The sequence below is a fragment of the Camponotus vicinus genome, unplaced genomic scaffold, assembly GCF_025532165.1.
Source record: "Camponotus vicinus isolate PSW18456_S1 unplaced genomic scaffold, iyCamVici1.0 SCAF_4, whole genome shotgun sequence".
Taxonomy (NCBI): Eukaryota; Metazoa; Arthropoda; class Insecta; order Hymenoptera; family Formicidae; genus Camponotus; species Camponotus vicinus.
This window is the reverse complement of record NW_028141976.1, coordinates 20652367-20671885: the sequence shown is the minus strand read 5'-3', so window position 1 is coordinate 20671885 and position 19519 is coordinate 20652367. Positions and strand designations below refer to the sequence as shown.

The window sequence follows — 19519 nt, the reverse complement described above, 5'->3', positions numbered from 1 at the left end:
AGTCGCCAGCACGATATAGTTTGCGATGAAAGAGACGATGGACGAAGAAGACGGCCGCCTTCCGGCCGTGCATCCGCACGATGGACCATCCATACCCCTTCGCTACACTCGAAAAGCGGCGCCACGAAAATACCGCTTCCGGTTGCCCTAGATTCCCGCAATTCACGGGTACCTCCTTCTCTCGCTCTCTTTCTTCTATCGTTGCGGCATCATATGGGACGAGCGCGAATCCCGTTCAAAGCGCTCCAAATAATTTATGTATGCACAGGTCGCCCCCTCTTGTGTGTGTCGTCGGGGAGGCCCGTCTCTCCTTTAAAATTCCATTAAAGAGTGCAGCGGCATTTTTTTGTTCCTCGACTTCTTGTTTCGCGTACTGACCGCGAGAAGGACCGGTTTGCCCTCTTTCTTCTTCTTCTTCTGCTCCTCTCGATCATTTATTTATGAATTTCATAACGCGATATATTTTAAACGGTCGTGGTAAAATTGATATTTGGAGGCAGGAAGAGGTGAAGGGCCTTAATCCTATCTACGTGCGCTGTTCATGTCGGAGTGGTTCGCTCTTAGCAGCGCGACATAATTTTAGACAGTACCCGCAGTGACAGTCTTTATAACGCACGTGAAGTATGAACCACTTCCGGTGGATCTACGTCATCCGGCATATCCCCTTGCACTCTCACTCCAGTGGCTCCGATTCTAAATCTAGACAAGCAAATCTCGTGGCCTTTAGCCTCGCATCCCGCGCGGTGCGTGTCGCGCTCACAAAAATCTGCTCTTCTTCGTGACGCAATGTTGCAAAACGCGCATTGTCCGTGTTTGCCGTTAATCACGTGAAAATAAAGATTACATAATTATTTACTTTTATTAGTTTTACATTATGTTTTATTCAAACATGATGTTTTCTCTCTTTCTTGTTTGCTCTCTCCAGATTCTGTATCAGATCGATGATCTACGATAGATAATCGGTCGAAGAGCGATTATAGTGGCAGATAGGTATGTTTCGGTAATTGCGTGGCTAAGTTTAGGCGGTGCAGTTGGCGTCAATGCGAGGATGCATATTCAGAACGGAGCTCCTCATATTCTTATGCTCACTTACTAAACCGCCGCGTCGCGTGTGGATGTGAATGTGAATGGAACTTGCTGGCACCCCGCCTGTTTATATTTAGCCACTGTGGGCGGTATAGCTGTCACGGATACGTATCATCGGCATAACTGAACTGTGCAAATGAATAATGAAGTTCCAGTTGTCCCTTTCTCTGTCTTTCTCCTTTCTATCCCTCGCTTCTATGCCGGCCTATTATAGATGCCGTGAACCGAGGATGTTACCCGAATTGGCATTACCCGGTCGCGTCTCATTGTCTCTCGGTGGACAATCTCTTCGCGCCACCGAAGCGAACGCGACACATGTGGTCTCAATGAACGCACATGCGTGTACGCTCGCAGGAACATAAACGCACAGTTCGGCAGCCTTTGAGCGGGGTTCGCTGTACCGACGCATCGTAAAAGATTGTAACGTCAACGAATACAGAGAATGAAGAATAGTAATACGATACTCTTAATCCTATAATGACTGCCCTGTTAGTTCCGTGCGGTTTAATGCGACGTTAAAACAACATATATATACTTAATTCCTTGTACATCGAATGTCATTTCTGTAAATTATTAAAAGGAGGAGCGCACTCAGTAAAATCAACATTAACAATATAGATACGCATAAATAAGTACATACAGTAATAAATTTTTATTAAAATGTAATTTTGTAATAAGCAGAATTTTTTCTTGTAATTTTTCGATATATTTCTTGCTCCTTCTTAGATCATAATTTTAATTATAACGTGAAGAAGGAAAAATTAATTTTTTTAATTAATCTTGAATAGCATTAAATATTGCTGCAACGTTTTCTTTATGTAGTTTCTGATATGACTGAAAAGTATATTGCATTGTAATCATTTTGCGCGTCAATATCTACTAGAAAGTGTTGCTTCTACATCTTTTTCTTACGCTATCGTTTTTAACAATCCGCAAAGGCCAATAAGAAGTACTCGGCAATAGCCAATTGACGCGGAAGGTCACGCTTATCACCGCGCGTGCAACGCTGCATGTTTTGCATGGATTTTTAAGTCGCACAAACTTAGTTTGCAGTACCCTGCAATTTTTATTCCCCCCGCAACTATTTATAAGTCGGCTGAATTCCTACGTCGATTCTACGCCTCGGTAATAAAATTCCGAGAGCAAGTCGTGTCACTCGTAGATTGTTTTCCGCGAGGCATCGGATGTCGCGAAATTAATAATCGCGAGATTCGCGGGGAAGGGTGACACGGACGCATCCAGCGTCGCGCGCGCGCGCGCGTGACGTCTCAGCTGGTGCACAGGCTGGATGAATAAACGTCTTCCTTATCGTTTAAAATAAACTGCACGTATCTGGATCGTAGCCAGGATGTAGGAAAGTACAATGATATTCGTCGCGTAAATTGTTGCGTTCCTATGGAGAGTAGATTGGACATATTCCCCCGTCTAAATCCGTAACCGGCTTTATTTAACCAGTTAACCACACACATGCTTTAATGGTATTAATATATAATATTTTAATATATAATATATATGCATTGAAAAATTTTCGCTGGCGATGCATTTGGCCGTGATCTGTTCGATCGTGTTGTTACCACAGTCAGACGTACGTAATCAGAATTTTAATATATTATACACATGTTTACGAGATCTAACATCGTGATATGCAATATATTTCATATTTAAAACGACAATGTCGATAATTTAAAATTTATTAGTGCTTAAAAAACCTTTATATGTATATATTTTATGTTTGTACATTAACATGAAAATATGATGATATAATAAAAATGATGATATAATAAAAATATGATGATAAAATATAATGATGATAATAAAAATTAGAAAAAAAATTTTCCAATAAATACTTATCACTGGTGCGTCACTCTAACTGAGTAAAAAGTATTTAAAATAATTGTAACTGTGGGCTGAACATAGATTCTGCAATTTGTACTATAATATCGATAAAAATTAAAACGCAATACAAAAATATTTTCTTTTTTATTTAATTCAAGTAAAAGAAGTGAAACTCATAAAATAAAAGTTAATAAACAATCTCTTCAGATGTAATTATTAACTATGTTCAACTGAAACATAGACTAAGATTTTTATATTTTTATTTATTAATAATTCTTTTAGTCCACGATTCAATTGAAAATATCTGATATTTGTCAAATAATTGTTGCATTTGTGCGTTGTATTTAAACAATAAATTATCCATCTATAATATTTTTGGATATGTCAAAGGGATGAGAAATAAAAATGATTTCTTTTCAGTGCACAATCTTTTTCATTGAAATATCCATCTAAATATTAAAACATTCAAAAAATAAATTTTATTCGAGAATTCTGCATATAATATGTTTCGTATACATTCAATCGAGATAAAACGAATGAGAGTTTGAAACGATCCTTACACATCAAGTTAGCAACATAAAATGGCAATTGTACGTCGCATAATTTGTTTCATGCATTGTCCTGGCAACGTGTTCGGTGTATTTCATTTGCGGACAAACCACCGAACTGTCCTTCGCAATAGTTTCACGAATTTTCGCTATCAAGTTCCTCGTTATAATAGCCGATGCACAGCGGAGCTTTAATTAGTGGTCCATGTGCCTTTACAGTATCCCGCTCACATGACGGTCGACTCGCAGAAGCAAATCGAGATGCAGCGGCTGCAAACGGAACACTTGAAGCGACAGCAAGAGCACATCATGCAGCATAACATCCAGGAGTTGCAGGCTCAGATGACAAAGAATCAGCTGAGCATGTCGGGACCGCAGTCGTTGATGTTCCTGCCGTTTCTCGAGCAACTCAGAGGGCTACCTGTGCAGTCACCCATGCCTCCGCCGCCAGCAACGTCGACCGCTACCACCGGCAACAAGCACATCAACTCCATCGCCAATGTATGTGATCCCGTGATCCGTCTGATTATCGCAATTTTGACCAGTTCCGTATAAATATAATTGATGTTTTACAAAATTTCAATATCACATTTCACTTTTATGACACCGGTCATTTTAAATGTATTTACTCGTTTTGGGAAAGATATCGAGAGAATTATTTAATTAACAAAATTTAAAGAGAGAATGATCTGACATTTCCTTTAAAAATACGCTCTTGACATTATAATATTATTTCGATGATTATAATGACGATTTGCTAAGCATTATTGGGATGTTGAAGATTTTTGTTTCGTTCACAGATGATTAGCAGTCATCGGGAAGGTCCGAGCTGGGCGACCGCGCATCTCGCGCAGATGACCACGCAGATGGAGAAGGAATCGCCGTCACCGGCGCCAACCTCGTCCGCTGTAGCGCCGACGGCCCCGCCACTTCAGGATCTCGACGCGCCGTTGAACCTTACCAAACCCAAATCGACGTCCTCAGGCGCCACGGCATCCTCATCACCCGGCAGTGATTCGCACTCGACTGGTGCCGGAAGTAGCGGTCAGCAAGAACAGCCGTTAGCGGCGACCGCGCCAAAGCTCTTCCCGCCAGGACTACCGATACCGCGGAATTATCTGCCAACGCTTCCTTACGCCGGCCTACCGCCGCATCTCAGCACACTATCTTCGCCAAGTGAGTGAGACATTTATGATCGTTTGCTTTAACGTTGGTGAAATCATAAACTGAAATTACTTCCACTCTCAAGCTACGATATCGTGCCAAAACAACACGGATGTTTCGTGAAATTGTTGCTATTTATAAGGATTAAGCATATATTATAAGGATTTCCTGCGATGTTGTTACGCTATGCTTCGGAATTACATTTGATATTTTCCTCAAATTAAATGTTATCAGAACTCGCTGTTCTGCTAAGCCGGCTGTGCAACGCGTTCATCTCGCGGAACAAATGCAAATTAGCGATTGCCGCAAATGGGTTCCAGAGAAAAGCACGGTTCATACGCTCCGGAATAGCGATTTCATGCCGGTGATTATATTTAATCATCTTTAAATAGACCAGCTGATCTTCCTGTTGAAATTCTCTGTGGCTAGAATTTTTTCGCCTATTGTTTGTTTCGAAGAACCCATTTCACTTGTCATGGTTTTTGCGTGAATGCCGGCGTGCCCATAATCAATGACGCATAACGCGATTCTTCCTGAGAAGACCGCAACAAGATTTGCACAAGCGAAGAAGGAAAAAAAATCATCGGGATTTTTAGATCATTGTAACATCGAGGACGAATCTCAATCTCTTAATCCATGATATTTATATGGGATGCTGAAAAACATATGTGGATTTTAGAATTGTATTCAGAAATATCGAAAAAGATTCTGGCAAATATAGTTTAAAAAATCATTTTTAAATTATATATAATTGAAAATAATGAAACTTGTAACTTTCTTGAAAATGAACTTAAAAAATTTAATTAGCATTTTTAATTGATATTTAGCATTGAAACTTAATAGGACATTTAAAGAAAGGCGTCAAATAAAATTATTACTAAAACAAGATCGATCTTAAATCGAATATACAAAATTCAAGTATCATGTAGTTTTTCAATATCTTACACATCTCAATTAGATTGTAATTTCTCCTATCTTTTCCATATCTCCGTCGCGCGTCTTTCACGTCGTTTCTTCGTGATTCGTTACAGTGGGCAAAGTAATGGCCAAAGATGAAGCCGGCGGAGGCGGTGGATCCGTAGCGGCCGCTGCAGTCGCTGCTGTAGAAAAGCATTTCGCGATGCATGGGCTGTATGGATTACCACCGAATGCAGGTGCGATGCCACCATCGACCCAATCTCAAAGACCGATCAAACATTCTAGCTCCCGAGAAGAAACGCCTCAGGAGGAGCAGGACTTTCTTTCAACGCCTCACAGTAAGCGAATATTGGAATGAAGGAGCGCGTTAGTCGAAACGAATGTGCACTATAAAAAAGAAGATTGTTTAATATATATATATATATATATATATATATATATATATATATATATATATATATATCGACTTTTAAACATTAATTTTCTTTGACAAGTATGTACAAATATTTTATTTTGTTAGGGGATCAATGTGATTCTAAATAGAACATCCTATATAGATTAAATTAAAACCTAATGAGATTAAATACATGCATGTGGTATATAAAAATTTTACTTAAACTTATAAGAGAATTTCTATTGTTTATAGTAAAAGATTATATATTATATTGAATAGTGCTTTCTATAACGATTCTATACTAATATTATAAAGCATGTATATAATTGCTCTTACCTCGTGTATATGATTCTGTTTCGAAATTGCAGTGTGGCGAGATCCGGCATATAAAGTAGCGGAAGACATAACGGAAAAAGGTAAGCAGTTCTATGAGTAATGATTAGGCTGATATTATGTTCTTGTTTTTGAGAGCGCCAAGTGACGCCCTCACGAAATCAGATTCGTTTCTCACGAGAGTATCGTGAATCACGACGACGGCGTGACATCTAACGCCTCTGTCTTTCTCTTTCTTTCTTCAGCTAAAATGGTGAGGCAGCAGAAAAGGGAGAATGAGAATAAGCCACATATCAAGCGACCGATGAATGCATTCATGGTATGGGCTAAGGATGAACGTAGGAAGATTTTGAAAGCCTGTCCAGATATGCATAATTCGAACATATCAAAAATTCTCGGTAAGCACCTAATCCATATCGCCTTTTTCACATCCGATTATAATCGGTTCATCCTATCTACTAAATTCCCAATCGATCATTATTATTTGTACATAAAATTTCACGTAAATTTACATGTAAAAAAATATGTACTTAACTCGATAATATTACACATTTGTAATCAAGAATATAGTGAGAAATAACAATAAAAATCACCAAAGAGCGCAAAATTACTTTCTTCATCGTCGGTTATAGGTGCCCGATGGAAGGCGATGTCAAACTCGGAGAAGCAGCCGTATTACGAGGAACAATCACGGTTGTCAAAGCTACACATGGAGAAGCACCCCGACTATAGGTACCGGCCGCGACCGAAGCGTACGTGCATCGTGGACGGCAAGAAAATGCGCATCTCCGAGTACAAGTCGCTGATGCGGCAGCGGCGGCAGGAGATGCGGCAGCTGTGGTGTCGCGACGGCAGTAGTGAGATGACCTTTTTGTCACCGGTCAGCGCCGATTTGAACAGTGGCACGCAGCATCACCCAGGAGCGAGTGCCGGTCCGTCGGCGCGACCGTCGGTTTCACCGCCGGCGACGATGCTCAATGGCAGTGGTGGTGCTGGCCCGAGCTCGGATCATCCCTCGTTCTATTATCCACAAGACAGCCTCTCGCCGACGGACATGATGAATTTCTCACCCGAGAATTCCGGTTCGATCGGCGGCTACGACGCGAGTCCGCGGCATCACGACGAGGATTGAACCGTGGCTCCGGGTCAGCCACTTTGGCCGCCCGGAGCATCATCGTCATCGTCATCATCATCGGCAGCAGCTGTAGCGGCAGCAGCCGCGGCGGCCGCAGCAGCGGCGTCCACGTCGAGACTCGCCCATGAGCTCTTTTGGTAAGAAGAATCGTCTGACTCGGTGTATCTTGAATCATAAAACGTCGCGAGCCAATGTGCTCGAACCGCGCTTTTACGCGAGCTGGAAGAGAATGCTATTACAAAAGAAAAGTTGGGTGTCTTGAAACCTCATTGGAGGTTGTGATATATAATCTCTATCTCTGTGCCATCGTACACGAAACGCGAGGGACCTATTCGCGAAGCAAAGGCGCGAGAGCGTGTTCACCTGATCCGTCGTCGTGACGTCGCTCGATCGTCGGTCGTTCTTGTTCTTCGGTACCACTTATCGAAAGGATAGTCACAAATAACATCAGTACAATCTTTCAGTCAATTAGTTCGTTTGATTTATGTGAAAAATGTTTATCGGAATATCTCAATAACAATGTATTGTACGACTAATATAAATCAATAGGCAATAGAACACATTCAGATTCGCATCAAATATTTTGGCAGATAACGACATCATCTGGTTCCGGAAAGAAAAAGAGAGAGATTTCAATTAAATTGTCTTTTATACAGGGTGATTCAAAATAACCTATTGTCCTTGAAATGATACATTCTTGAGTCAATTCTAAGACGATTTTTCCATTGACAAAATTTCGTCCGAAGCTTAGTTTTTGAATTATTAAGAGAAATAGTTAACTTATTACGGGTTGGATACAAGAGGCAGGCAAGAGCCACGCGATTCACCATCAAACGCGGGTGCTTACGCGCCCCGCCTGTTTCGATCAGCTGGTCGCTACATACGATATACACATAAACACATGTGATTACATACATTCTTATTCTTTCTCTCTCTCTCCCTCCCTTTCTTTCTCTCATTTGCTCACTCACTTGTAGTCACTATTACTTTTACTAATTATTACTACTTTTTTCATTTTACTAGTTATTATATCTTTTTTTACGAGAGAGGGAAAAATGCATTTTATGCATACCCATCGGCTGACTCAGTGAGTTATGTGGGATTCGAGTACCAAGTCGAATTACCAACTCGGTACCCACTAAAAACCCCTCTCTTTTGTGAATTTTTTCTGACACTGTCTATTTAATCATCTCACATCTTTGAAATCTGTTTTCACACAACATCAAAGAATAGTTATTATTATTTTGTTCAATGACTTCTGACTATTGCTGTAATTTCTTGAGAAATGATCTATCAGAAAATTTATTTCTCGAGAAATTATAGCAATACATCAGGAGTCATCGAATAATAATAATAACTATTCTTTGGTGTTGTGTGAAAACAGATCTCGAGATGTTAAATAGATAGTGTCAAAGAAAATTTACGAAAAAAAGCGGTTTTTAGTGTGTAGAGAGTACCGAGTTGGTAATTCGACTTGGTATTCGAGTCTCACATAATTCACCGGGCCAGAACCGATGGGTATGCATAAAATGCATTTTCCCCTCTCTCGTAAAAAAAAGATATAATAACTAGTAAAATTAAAAAAGTAATAATAATTAGTAAAAGTAATAATGACTACAAGTGAGTGAGCAAATTAGAGAGACAGAGAGGGAGAGAGAGTGAGAGAGAATAAGAATGTATGTAATCACATGTGTGTATGTGTTTGTATATTGTACGTAGCGATCAGCTGATCGCAGTAGGTGCCCTGCGTAAGTACGCGTCTGACGATGAATCACGCCGCCCTTATCTGCCTCTTGTATTCGACCCGTAATAAGTTAACTACTTCTTTTAATAATTCAAAAACTAACCTTCGGACGAAATTTTGTCGAAGGAAAAATCGTCTTAGAATTGATTCAAGAATGTGTCATTTCAAGGACAATAGGTTATTTTGAATTACCCTGTACATATCAGCTACAACGAGATCTTTTTGCACTTGTATTATTTCGCATCACAATTTTCGCAGTTTTGGCTGCGCAATACAACGCTATTTCAAGACAATCGTAGGTGTGTTTATCCGTTTACAGAGGCAATTTTCTCGGCGGCCGCGATCCATAAAACTTCCTTGTGCACAAACATATTTTCGTTATTCAGACATTTTTAAGAGAATGAGATACTTTTCCAAATATATTTTAAAATCTGCTCAGTTTAAACTGAAACAGTGTAAGAGATATTTAAAGAACGTCGTAAAGCCAGCTGTCTGATAAATATTTCAATCTATCTAATCATGAACATGAAACGTTTTTTTTTGGTAACTTTCTTTCGAGTAACGACGAAGAATGGCGTTTTATACGCACGTCGGCGGTATTCTTTGCATTCTATTGTATATCTTATAATCAAAACTGCAGTTTTCACGAAATTCGATATCATCGGTAGCTAACGTGTAGAGGTACAATTAACCGGCGTTGAACTAACAGCCAAAATACACTCGTTGCACATTCAATATACATGCGCAAAGTGAGACGAAATGCGGAGGTATGCGCGCATTCGCATAATTTTTATAAAACAATCGCGTGTCGACTCGGATCCGCAAATTTATGCCGATCTCCTTATGAGGACTTGAATACGTAGCAAATATATCACATACGCGTTGTGACATGATGCATGGCCAAAAAGTCTTGTTCCTATTCCTTCTAGTGTGTGTGTGTGTGTCTATGATACGCCATTCCGATCGGTCGTATCGAGAAAAAAAAAAAGATGAATGAATAAAAAAACTGGTCTTAAAAAAAAAAGTTACAGCATCTCTCGCAACGATCGCGCGTGTCCACAAACACGTAAATCCACACATGGCAATCTTATCTTGCGACCGCCCCAGTCAGAGTTGTCTATAATATGTACCATCGTATATAAAACGACCACGTTCGATGCGCTGAACGATAGGTCGGAACAGAGTGAGAAAAAGGTAGAGAATAATCGCTCGCGCGATTAAATCCCGGTGCGTAGAGGTGTAATGGTTTCGCTTAATATAAATGCGTAGTACTTATAGTATTTTCATCATTAATTTATTGACCCTATATATAGAAATGGCGATAACTAAGGGAGGTAATAATTGACTGAGCATAGCAAGAAGGGAAAGTGCAACAAGAGGTGAAATAAGATAGACATGAGAAGCGCGAAATGTCGATATATTAGTACAACGTTATGATAAAAGGAACGGAAGAGAGATTAGTGTTATTTATCGAAAAATTAGCATGCATTCGGCGATCGAATCGTGGCGTGCGACACGTTGCATCTATTTCGGGGTGCGATGCAATGGTGCATTACATACGCGTATTATGTTTCTTCACTGTCGAATTATATTGCGAATATAGAAAGGATCAGAGAAGAGGAGGAGAGAGGAGAGATTAGTAGATTAGGAACCCAGGGGATGGGGTCGATGGAAAGATAATTACGGTATCGTATAAACCTGCTAAAAGCGAACACGGTTGTAACGGTAGTCTGTTAGGCGATTGAACAGGGCGATGTATAATGATTTAGAGCTCGATGTGATAATATTTATGTGCCAAATAGCGTTTTCGCGGATGGGGGTTAATCGAATAGGAACCCCTAATCCCGTGTCGCCTCGTTGGCTGGACGTGAAAAGCGAATTTTTGCGTCTCTTTTTTTCACGTTTTTTTTTCTTTTGTTATTTATAATCAGTGCAATTACATACACACAGTACCTAATATAATTTTATAAAGAGAGCCAGTATCCTCGATATATCTGCACCCGTTTCGTTGGGGCTCGACCGGTGTCAGATTAGGATTTAGCTTAATGTTGATAATAATTTATTTTATGTATATAATGGATTTGTACACACACACAAATGTGTCGGGAGATAATCATTGATCACGTGATCCGACATGAGCGTCAATATTATTAATGTACAGTGTAACTATATTGTGATGTATCTACGTAGATATATATGTAATTATTCGAAGTATGTAGATTAATAATGTTAAACAATACGTATTCTTATTTTCATTGTCATTATTATCTTGATTATTATTATTATCGATGACACTCATTATATCATTATCATTATTATTATAAATATTACAGTTATTAATATCATCGTTGCTTATTTAGTACTATTATTTAAGTAATGGCCTTATTATTTTTAGTAGCAAAAAAGGTTGTACGTGCCAGTTTAAACAATAACGGCAAGTAAAAGTTCGTTGTTCGTTAATGCTCGAATACTCAATCAAATATTTTAATGTCATATTACACATTTTCTTTCTCTGAGCTGTTTTTTTCATCTGTGATTTCGGAATACCGCAAGAATTTCAACTTATATCACATTCGTAAATTATATAAAGCTTATTTGAAGTTTAATGTTTTGAAATGTGGTTTTAAAGCATTCTTTTTTGTCGCAAATTAAATTTTCAAAGATAAGCTTGATATATAAAAGAAAAAAAATTATTTTTAATTATTTTACTATTTACATGCTATTATAGCAATTTTTTATTCATAACAAAGATAGTAAATATTTTGGGTGAAAGAGGTCTGCCTATCTTGCATTTTTTTCAATTGTGCCATATCTTTTCATTATCGTGAGCATTAAAAAATTTGTTTTAATGTTTGAAAAATTTTATATAGAATATTTGAGCTATATATATATATATATATATATATATATATATATATATATATAAAATGGCAAAATTACGCGTATGACAAAGTCCAGCCCGTATTTTTTTTTCAAAATTTTATCGTTTTATTTTTCACATGTTTGGTTTAATAAAAATCGGTTCTGCATTCCATCGATTGCGATTTTTATTTATCTGATCATTTAAATTAACAGCGTTAATTATAACATATTTAGTTCGTAGCAATCTTCTTAATTTTGGATATCACGATACGCAATAATCTCAATACACGATTATTATATTTACTGGCCTTTATATGCAACCAATGCGAATGCAAACTGTAAGAATAGTAAATTGTAAATCGAATTACACACTACTAATATTATAGTATATTTAACGTAAAGAAAAAAAGTGAACATTAACACCCGCTCTCAATATTCCAAGCATTCACTTCATTTACATGTACGTTGTTGTTAATGATATAAAAAAATATAATAAAATAACGCTTTACCGAAATTCAATCTTAGTTTTAGGAGTATACTATTTCTAGCTGAAACTTGTATGTATGAAGAATGTATATATAGTTATGCAATACAAGTGCATATGGTGGAAGGGAGATATAGTGAGCAAGAGAGAGAGAAAGAGAATGAATGATAAAGATATACAAAGTCAGATGCATGTGTGAATGAAATAAAATGCTCACGATCATCTTAATACTACTCGTGTCGTGATTATAGTGTACTATTGGTATCAATAGTATAAAATCAAAATAAATATTTAGGATGGTGGGTAAATCGCTACTGATAATAACTACTTTAAATTTTATTTATTGATACATACTCATAATGGAATAGTCTGTTTTCATCGCGGTAGTGTTAAGATGAACGTACAAAGCATACGGTAGAACAAAGGAAAAGTCATACTTTGGAACACACACAGCAGTGTATAATTGTCTACAAATAGTACTTTGCACCGCAGAAAATTTGTATGGAGACATTTTTTTATTAAATACAATTGAAGATTTTAATAGAATATTTCTTATCAAGAACGTACCACAAGTTGGCTGTGAGTCACGGAACTAACTTTTCTTCCATATCTCATTTTTTAAAAGCATATTATTGCTTAAGTAAAAAATATATGAATAAATATTAATAAATTGCAATTATTCATTTATGTTAATGTGACCACCCAAGATGACTTTTCCTCATAGATAGAAACATCAAACGCACTGTATCACAATAGAGAGCAGTACACTATTATAAAAATATATAAATATATGATTATATTTATTATAATAATTTGAAAGCTAGGTACTCTTTGTTGTTTGTATTTTACAAGCGTAATCATTATTATATATAAATAAATATAAACTATATAAATGAATAAATAAAGGAGTCTCATTTTTATATGCGCACATCTTATAAAAAAGACAAGATATTAAAAAAGTAATAGTTTTTTTTATTTAATGATATCGTAAATATATCGTTAGTAAGAACAAGGTTTCATCTATTTGTAGCTCTGTTATATTCAGTTTTTTAATCGCATTTTGCGCCTTCTCAAGCTGCTGAGTTTCAGATGGTGTCATCATTTCTGCAATCTGTAAAGAAAAAAACATTTTATTTAATCATTATTAATTTATAACTTTCTTTTTATTTCTATAATATAAATATATATCGATATTACATCAGCCAATTGTTGTTCTGTAGCGCCATGTTCTTTCATATTGGAAGAAAGTATCTGTACTCTTAATTGTTTTTCTATCATGCGCTTATTATTACTTAATTCATGGTCCCGCCTTTTTATAATATTGTACAACGCTTGACAACAATGTTCAATTTCCATTTGAACAATTTTAATTAGATCAATGTAAAAATGGAAAGGTCCTTTTGTCGGTGCTGCTAAAGTTCCAGCTTTTTTTATCTCTTGCATCTGTATGAAATTTTCTTGTGCCAAAACATATGTTAAGTATTTAGCTTCTTTTGCTGGAATCATTGCCAATTGTTGAATCTGATCTAGGTTAATATTTTTTTCAATACGCACTAATCTAAAAAAATGAAAAAAGTAATTATATAAAAGTATATATATATGATTATATATATTTTGCTCTTTCTTATGATGAAGTAAAACTTTGAATATTAGATATTTATTTTTACCTGAAAATTCTTGCAGCCTTGGAACCAAATCTTTCAGCTATAATATTTTCTATCGTTGCCCATACTAACTGTTTAAATGCATTTTTCATGTTAACACTATATTGCCCTCCACCAGAATCACCAACCCGTTTAATAAATTGACTACTATCTTCTTCTATAAGTCGTAGATACTGATCAAGATATTGTTCAAGCTCTAAAAAACTCAATTTTTTCACTTCCTCTTTTATTTCAGTATATGGAATTGGATTCGATGTAGCTGTCCATGGTGCAGTACGCAAATACATCAAATTAATTAATTGTCTCATTAATTCTCCAGCATTTATGTCAAATCTCTGAGTCATGGCTGATATCATAATTTTATCCCTAATATAAGTTATAAATAAGTTATTGACATTTTCAATAATAATTGAGGCTTAGAGGCAATCTTACCTGAAATCTTGTGTAAATCTGTCAAAATTGACCTTCCAATATAATTTATTATCTCCAGGATCAGCATTTTGTCCTTGTAATATATTAGAAATGGCTGTTATATTGAGATGTGGTAAATTGTATTCGGGTTTTTCAGTATTTTCTTTCATTGTATTAAAGGATATACTATGCATTAAAAATTGGTTTTTTACTAATAACTCAAATGTATTTTTTAAATTTGCGATGGAAAGTTGTTCAGCACCTAAAAAAATATTTAGATTGTTAACACAATACACAATACAAGTCTAGATTGTTAATACACAGATTCTGTTTATAAATATTATTATATTATAAAACTAAGGAAATAATTTGTAAATAAAGTTTCATTATTTCATATATATATATATATATATATATATATATATATATATATAAGAAAAAGAATTATATTGTACATATTTACTTTATTTAAATTATACATACATTTAGAAGGAGTTTCTTCAAGTCGTTTGTATGTTTTTATTATGACTTCAGAAGCTGTGATATATCCATGTTTTAATACTTCTTCTAACATGATTTCACCTTCATCTCTGCAGTAAGTTTTTGTGAATAACATATACCTGTAATATATATAAATAATGTTTTTCATAAGTAATGTATATTTCTAATATTAAACAAATCATATTTATAAAGGAGATAAAAATTTATTCAACTTAATAAATACCTTGGATAACGTAGAAGCATAATAATTTTCTCACAATGTAGGACATAGTGAACACCTTTTTCATCTTGTTGATAAGTGACGAAACCATATTTTATAAGGACACATAGTCCTTCTTTTACCTAAATATAATAAAATTATTTTTAAAGAACATGTAACATCAAAGAGAAATTTTTGATAAATACAAAATATTAATAAATATAAAAAAGATAATATTTTATATAGCAATAATTTGTCAGTATATAATATTTCATAAAAGTTTACTGTACCTTAATTAACGGTAAATTTGTATGAAGTCGTATAACATCTAATGTTTTTCTGCTATGTAATAAACTGTTCCCTATACACTGTACAATATTTCCAAAATATTCTTCTAATAATAACATACATAACTTGCTTTGAAAATCCTTCATCTTTATAATAATTTAAACAAGCAATTTAAACCTTGTATACTCACAAACACCTATAAACAAAAAATAAATACACATATTACATATTGCTTTATGTATATTCCAGTATATTGCATTTGGCGTTAAATAAATTATGATAAGTCAATTAAAAGAAAGAGAGATAAAGAGATCAAGAATTATAACAATATATATTTCATTTCAAAAACTCCTACCGAACCTATTCTTATATGTTATCCGTCAGATCTCTCAATTGAAAATAACGCTCATGCTCGTAAAAATGTGGCAATCTTAATTTTAGGTTTGTCCGTTTCGTTTGAATTTTCTCAAATTTTTCGTCCTTTTCTTCTTCAACTTTTTGTAGCAAGAAGCGGATAGTTTTCTGCTCACGCTGTTACGACTACAGATTAAACAAATGTGACGGGTGCACGTGTTGTGCACTGATTTTAACGGCAACTGGCGTAAACAATGTAGAAGCACGTACTCTTTTGGGCTCCTGTACTCAGGGTGCCTATTACGGTTCTTGAAGCGAGGTGAAAATTACAAAAGTGAACAGATTTACTAGATTTCGACAAGTGAAATTGTAGATACTCTAGTAAATTTCCTCACTTTTGTTATTTTCACTTCGTTTCAAAAACCGTAATAGACCCCCAGGTCGCGGCAACTCGTTAGCCAATCGCGTGGCAAGAGGCAACGCTATAGCCAATCGATTTATATCTAGTCCGTAAGAGCCAAAGATTGATTGGCACATACATCTCACATATTTTAGACTGCTTTGAGTGTGTTCGAAAATCCTACTTATGGTCCCGGGAGGAGCAAGGTGGGGAGAATGGAGTATAAAGTAGCATTTAATTGACCAATCGGGACAAAAGGAACAAAGATTTCTGTGTCTTGATTGGTCAGTTAAATACTACTTTATCCTAATGTCCATTTCCACAAATGTAGATTAATTTTGATTTTGGTTTAACTTACTTTTCGTTCCTTTTTAATTTTTAGAATTAAAATAACATGAAAAATAAGTTAAACTAAGATCAAAATTAATCTACATTAGTGGAAATGGGCATAAGAGTAAAGACTTGTTTATGAGGTCCGTAACTGTTAACTTATGCCAGAACCGGAAATTTTAATACTGAGATGAATTTAAAATTCATTATAAACGAGAGCATTGAAATCCCAATATTGAACTTTACCGGTTCGAACATAAGTTAAAAGTTACGACCTTTATAAACGAGCCTTAAAATTTCCAAGTGCTTCTTGCAAGAAAATATTATTTTTCAAACATGTTTATATATACAATAGTACATAGGGGGATATTTGATAAAAGGTGTCGAGTGTAAAGATATTCGAATAGATGGAAGAAAAATTGAAAAAAATTGATGACCATTTGAAATCTGCGGTACCGTGACAGCAGCACTTCCGGCGGAACAGCATTGTCGCAGATGATCACGTGATCGAAGATCGACTTCTTCGTTTGTGGCCACGAGGTTTTGTGGTGAAAATTAAGTTTACCGGGTGGAAAAAGCCCCCTATTTTTGTAGTTATACAAAAATGCCCTCCAGCAACCCATTGCCACCAAAAGAAAATGCCTTGTTTAAGCGAATTCTGGTGAGTAACGGCCGATGAAAATATTCTGTTTTGGACCCCACTCTCCGGCTAACAGGGTGCACTCTCATCATGCTCTAATGATAAAGCACTCTTCGGGAAAAACGGGAAAAACTCACTGGCGATCGCGAAACGCGGCGCCGTGCTTGACGTTACGAATGAAAAGTCGTTTCGCTCGGCGACAACCCGCGACGATCGGTGCACCGATTTTGCACGAAATACAAAATAAAACTCTTCAAATATCCCTTTTAACCCTGCGTTATATATTTTCACACCACGCGTATTTCTTACAGAGATGCTATGAACACAAGCAATACAAAAATGGGTTGAAGTTTGCAAAGCAAATCCTGTCAAATCCCAAGTTCAGCGAACATGGAGAGACCTTGGCGATGAAAGGTCTCACTTTGAACTGCTTAGGCCGCAAAGATGAAGCTTATGATCATGTACGTCGAGGCCTCAGAAATGACCTACAGTCCCATGTTTGCTGGCATGTCTATGGTCTCCTACAGCGCTCTGACAAGAAGTACGATGAGGCTATCAAATGTTATAGAAACGCACTCAAATGGGATAAGGACAATATTCAAATTCTTAGGGATCTATCGTTGCTTCAAATTCAAATGCGGGATCTGGAGGGCTATAAAGTAAGAAACTTCAAAGAACATATTATTTTGTTTATTATTTTATAGTACGCTGTAATTGTATGTTTTAATCGATTCTTTCTCTTGCTTCTAGGATACTAGATACCAGTTGTTCATGTTACGTCCTACTCAACGAGCCTCTTGGATTGGTTTCGCTATTTCATATCATTTGTTGAAAGATTATGAGATGGCATTAAAAATTTTAGACACTTTTCGAAATTCTCCAATGGTATGTATAATATATATGTAACAATTTTTATATAAATTTAATGACTAATTTTATGCAGTAAAGAAAATATAATAAAAATTTGTGCAGATTTGTTATGATTATGAACACAGTGAATTGTTATTGTATCAAAATATGGTCATCCAAGAATCAGGAGAATGTGAACAAGCGTTAAAACATTTAGACAAGTATAGTGATCAAATTTGTGACAAGGTCACTGTAAAAGAGACTTATGGTATATTGCAATATGGTTTTTTATACAATTTTCTTAATATTTATTACCTATAATCAAATTTTCTGTAATTTTTTCTTTGTTTTTCAGGTAAACTAAGACTTCAATTAAAGCAGTATGCAGAAGCAGAACAAGTATACAAGGAGTTATTAGATATTAACCCCGAAAACACAACATATTATACTAGGCTAGCAGAGGCTGAAAGACATACCTCACCAAGGGAAACATTGCATATGCTCCAAAGATATGAAGAGCTCTTCCCTCGAGCGTTAGCACCGCGCCGTTTACAACTCAATTATGCAATAGAAGATGAATTTAAAGTTTTAGTTGATCGATATTTACGGAAAGGTAATTTTCTTTTTATATAAAGCTATATGACAAAGCTTTTGTAACATACATGATGTATATTTAATTAAATTTATTTATTTTTTCTGCAGGGCTTCATAAAGGTGTGCCACCGTTATTTGTGAACCTTCGTTTATTATATACTGATAAAGAAAAGGTCGAAATCATATCATCTTTACTTATACAATATAAAGAGGCGTTAAAACTTCACGGCCATTTTAGTGATCAAGAAAAGGATAATCCAAGAGAACCAGCATCTGCTTTATTGTGGACATACTATTATCTAGCGCAACATTATGATTATCTCGGTGAAACAGAAAAGGCATTAATTGAAATTGATGCTGCCATTGATCACACTCCTACACTTATAGAACTTTTTGTTACCAAAGGACGCATTTATAAAGTAAGATTTTATATTTGATTACATATTTTAATTGTAAGAAATAATATAGGAAATGTATAATCTAAAAAAATGTTTGTTGATAGCATGCGGGAAATGTTCAAGAAGCTTACAAGTGGCTTGATGAGGCGCAAGGGTTAGATACAGCAGATCGATATATTAACTCTAAATGTGCCAAGTACATGCTTCGTGCGAATCTTATTAAAGAAGCGGAAGAGACTTGCGGAAAATTCACGAGAGAAGGCGTTTTAGCTATGGAAAACTTAAATGAGATGCAGTGCATGTGGATTCAAACGGAAGCAGCAAATGCATACAAACGCCTTGGAAAATATGGAGAGGCATTAAAGAAATGTCATGAAGTTGATAGGG

The 19519-nt window shown here is 35.8% G+C and overlaps 3 protein-coding genes across 8 annotated transcripts in view; 2 read left to right on the top strand and 1 right to left on the bottom strand.

Annotated features, from left to right (window-relative positions):
- Positions 1–11419, top strand: part of Sox102f (transcription factor Sox102F) — a 158745-nt gene extending 147326 nt beyond the window's left edge. For all 5 annotated transcript variants that reach the window (XM_083098862.1, XM_083098861.1, XM_083098860.1 and 2 more), the window contains 6 exons: positions 3690–3971; positions 4271–4646; positions 5666–5890; positions 6315–6362; positions 6525–6677; positions 6912–11419. In XM_083098862.1, coding sequence (XP_082954988.1) covers positions 3690–3971; positions 4271–4646; positions 5666–5890; positions 6315–6362; positions 6525–6677; positions 6912–7411 — 1584 coding nt within the window. In that variant the 3' untranslated portion in view covers positions 7412–11419. The remainder of the gene's footprint in view (positions 1–3689; positions 3972–4270; positions 4647–5665; positions 5891–6314; positions 6363–6524; positions 6678–6911) is intronic.
- A 1013-nt stretch (positions 11420–12432) lies between these two features.
- Positions 12433–16320, bottom strand: Polr3c (RNA polymerase III subunit C). Of its 2 annotated transcripts, none has more exons than XM_083098864.1 (8): positions 15928–16320; positions 15570–15763; positions 15304–15422; positions 15063–15199; positions 14601–14841; positions 14172–14534; positions 13702–14062; positions 12433–13615 (listed from the first exon to the last, which is right to left on the bottom strand). In XM_083098864.1, the coding sequence occupies exons 2-8, from the start codon at positions 15711–15713 to the stop codon at positions 13481–13483; spliced, it is 1500 nt and encodes a 499-aa protein (XP_082954990.1). In that variant the 5' UTR covers positions 15714–15763; positions 15928–16320; the 3' UTR covers positions 12433–13480. The 2 variants fall into 2 exon arrangements, with proteins under 2 accessions (XP_082954990.1, XP_082954989.1); XM_083098863.1 differs by having other exon boundaries at positions 15923–16319.
- Positions 16321–17135: 815 nt separating this feature from the next.
- The window catches only part of Naa15-16 (N-alpha-acetyltransferase 15/16), a 36419-nt gene continuing 34035 nt past the window's right edge, over positions 17136–19519 (top strand). Inside the window, exons 1-7 of the mRNA XM_083098849.1 lie at positions 17136–17312; positions 17603–17950; positions 18042–18176; positions 18264–18408; positions 18496–18753; positions 18843–19153; positions 19237–19518. Of these exons, the coding sequence (XP_082954975.1) occupies positions 17256–17312; positions 17603–17950; positions 18042–18176; positions 18264–18408; positions 18496–18753; positions 18843–19153; positions 19237–19518 (1536 nt within the window). The 5' untranslated portion in view covers positions 17136–17255. The remainder of the gene's footprint in view (positions 17313–17602; positions 17951–18041; positions 18177–18263; positions 18409–18495; positions 18754–18842; positions 19154–19236; position 19519) is intronic.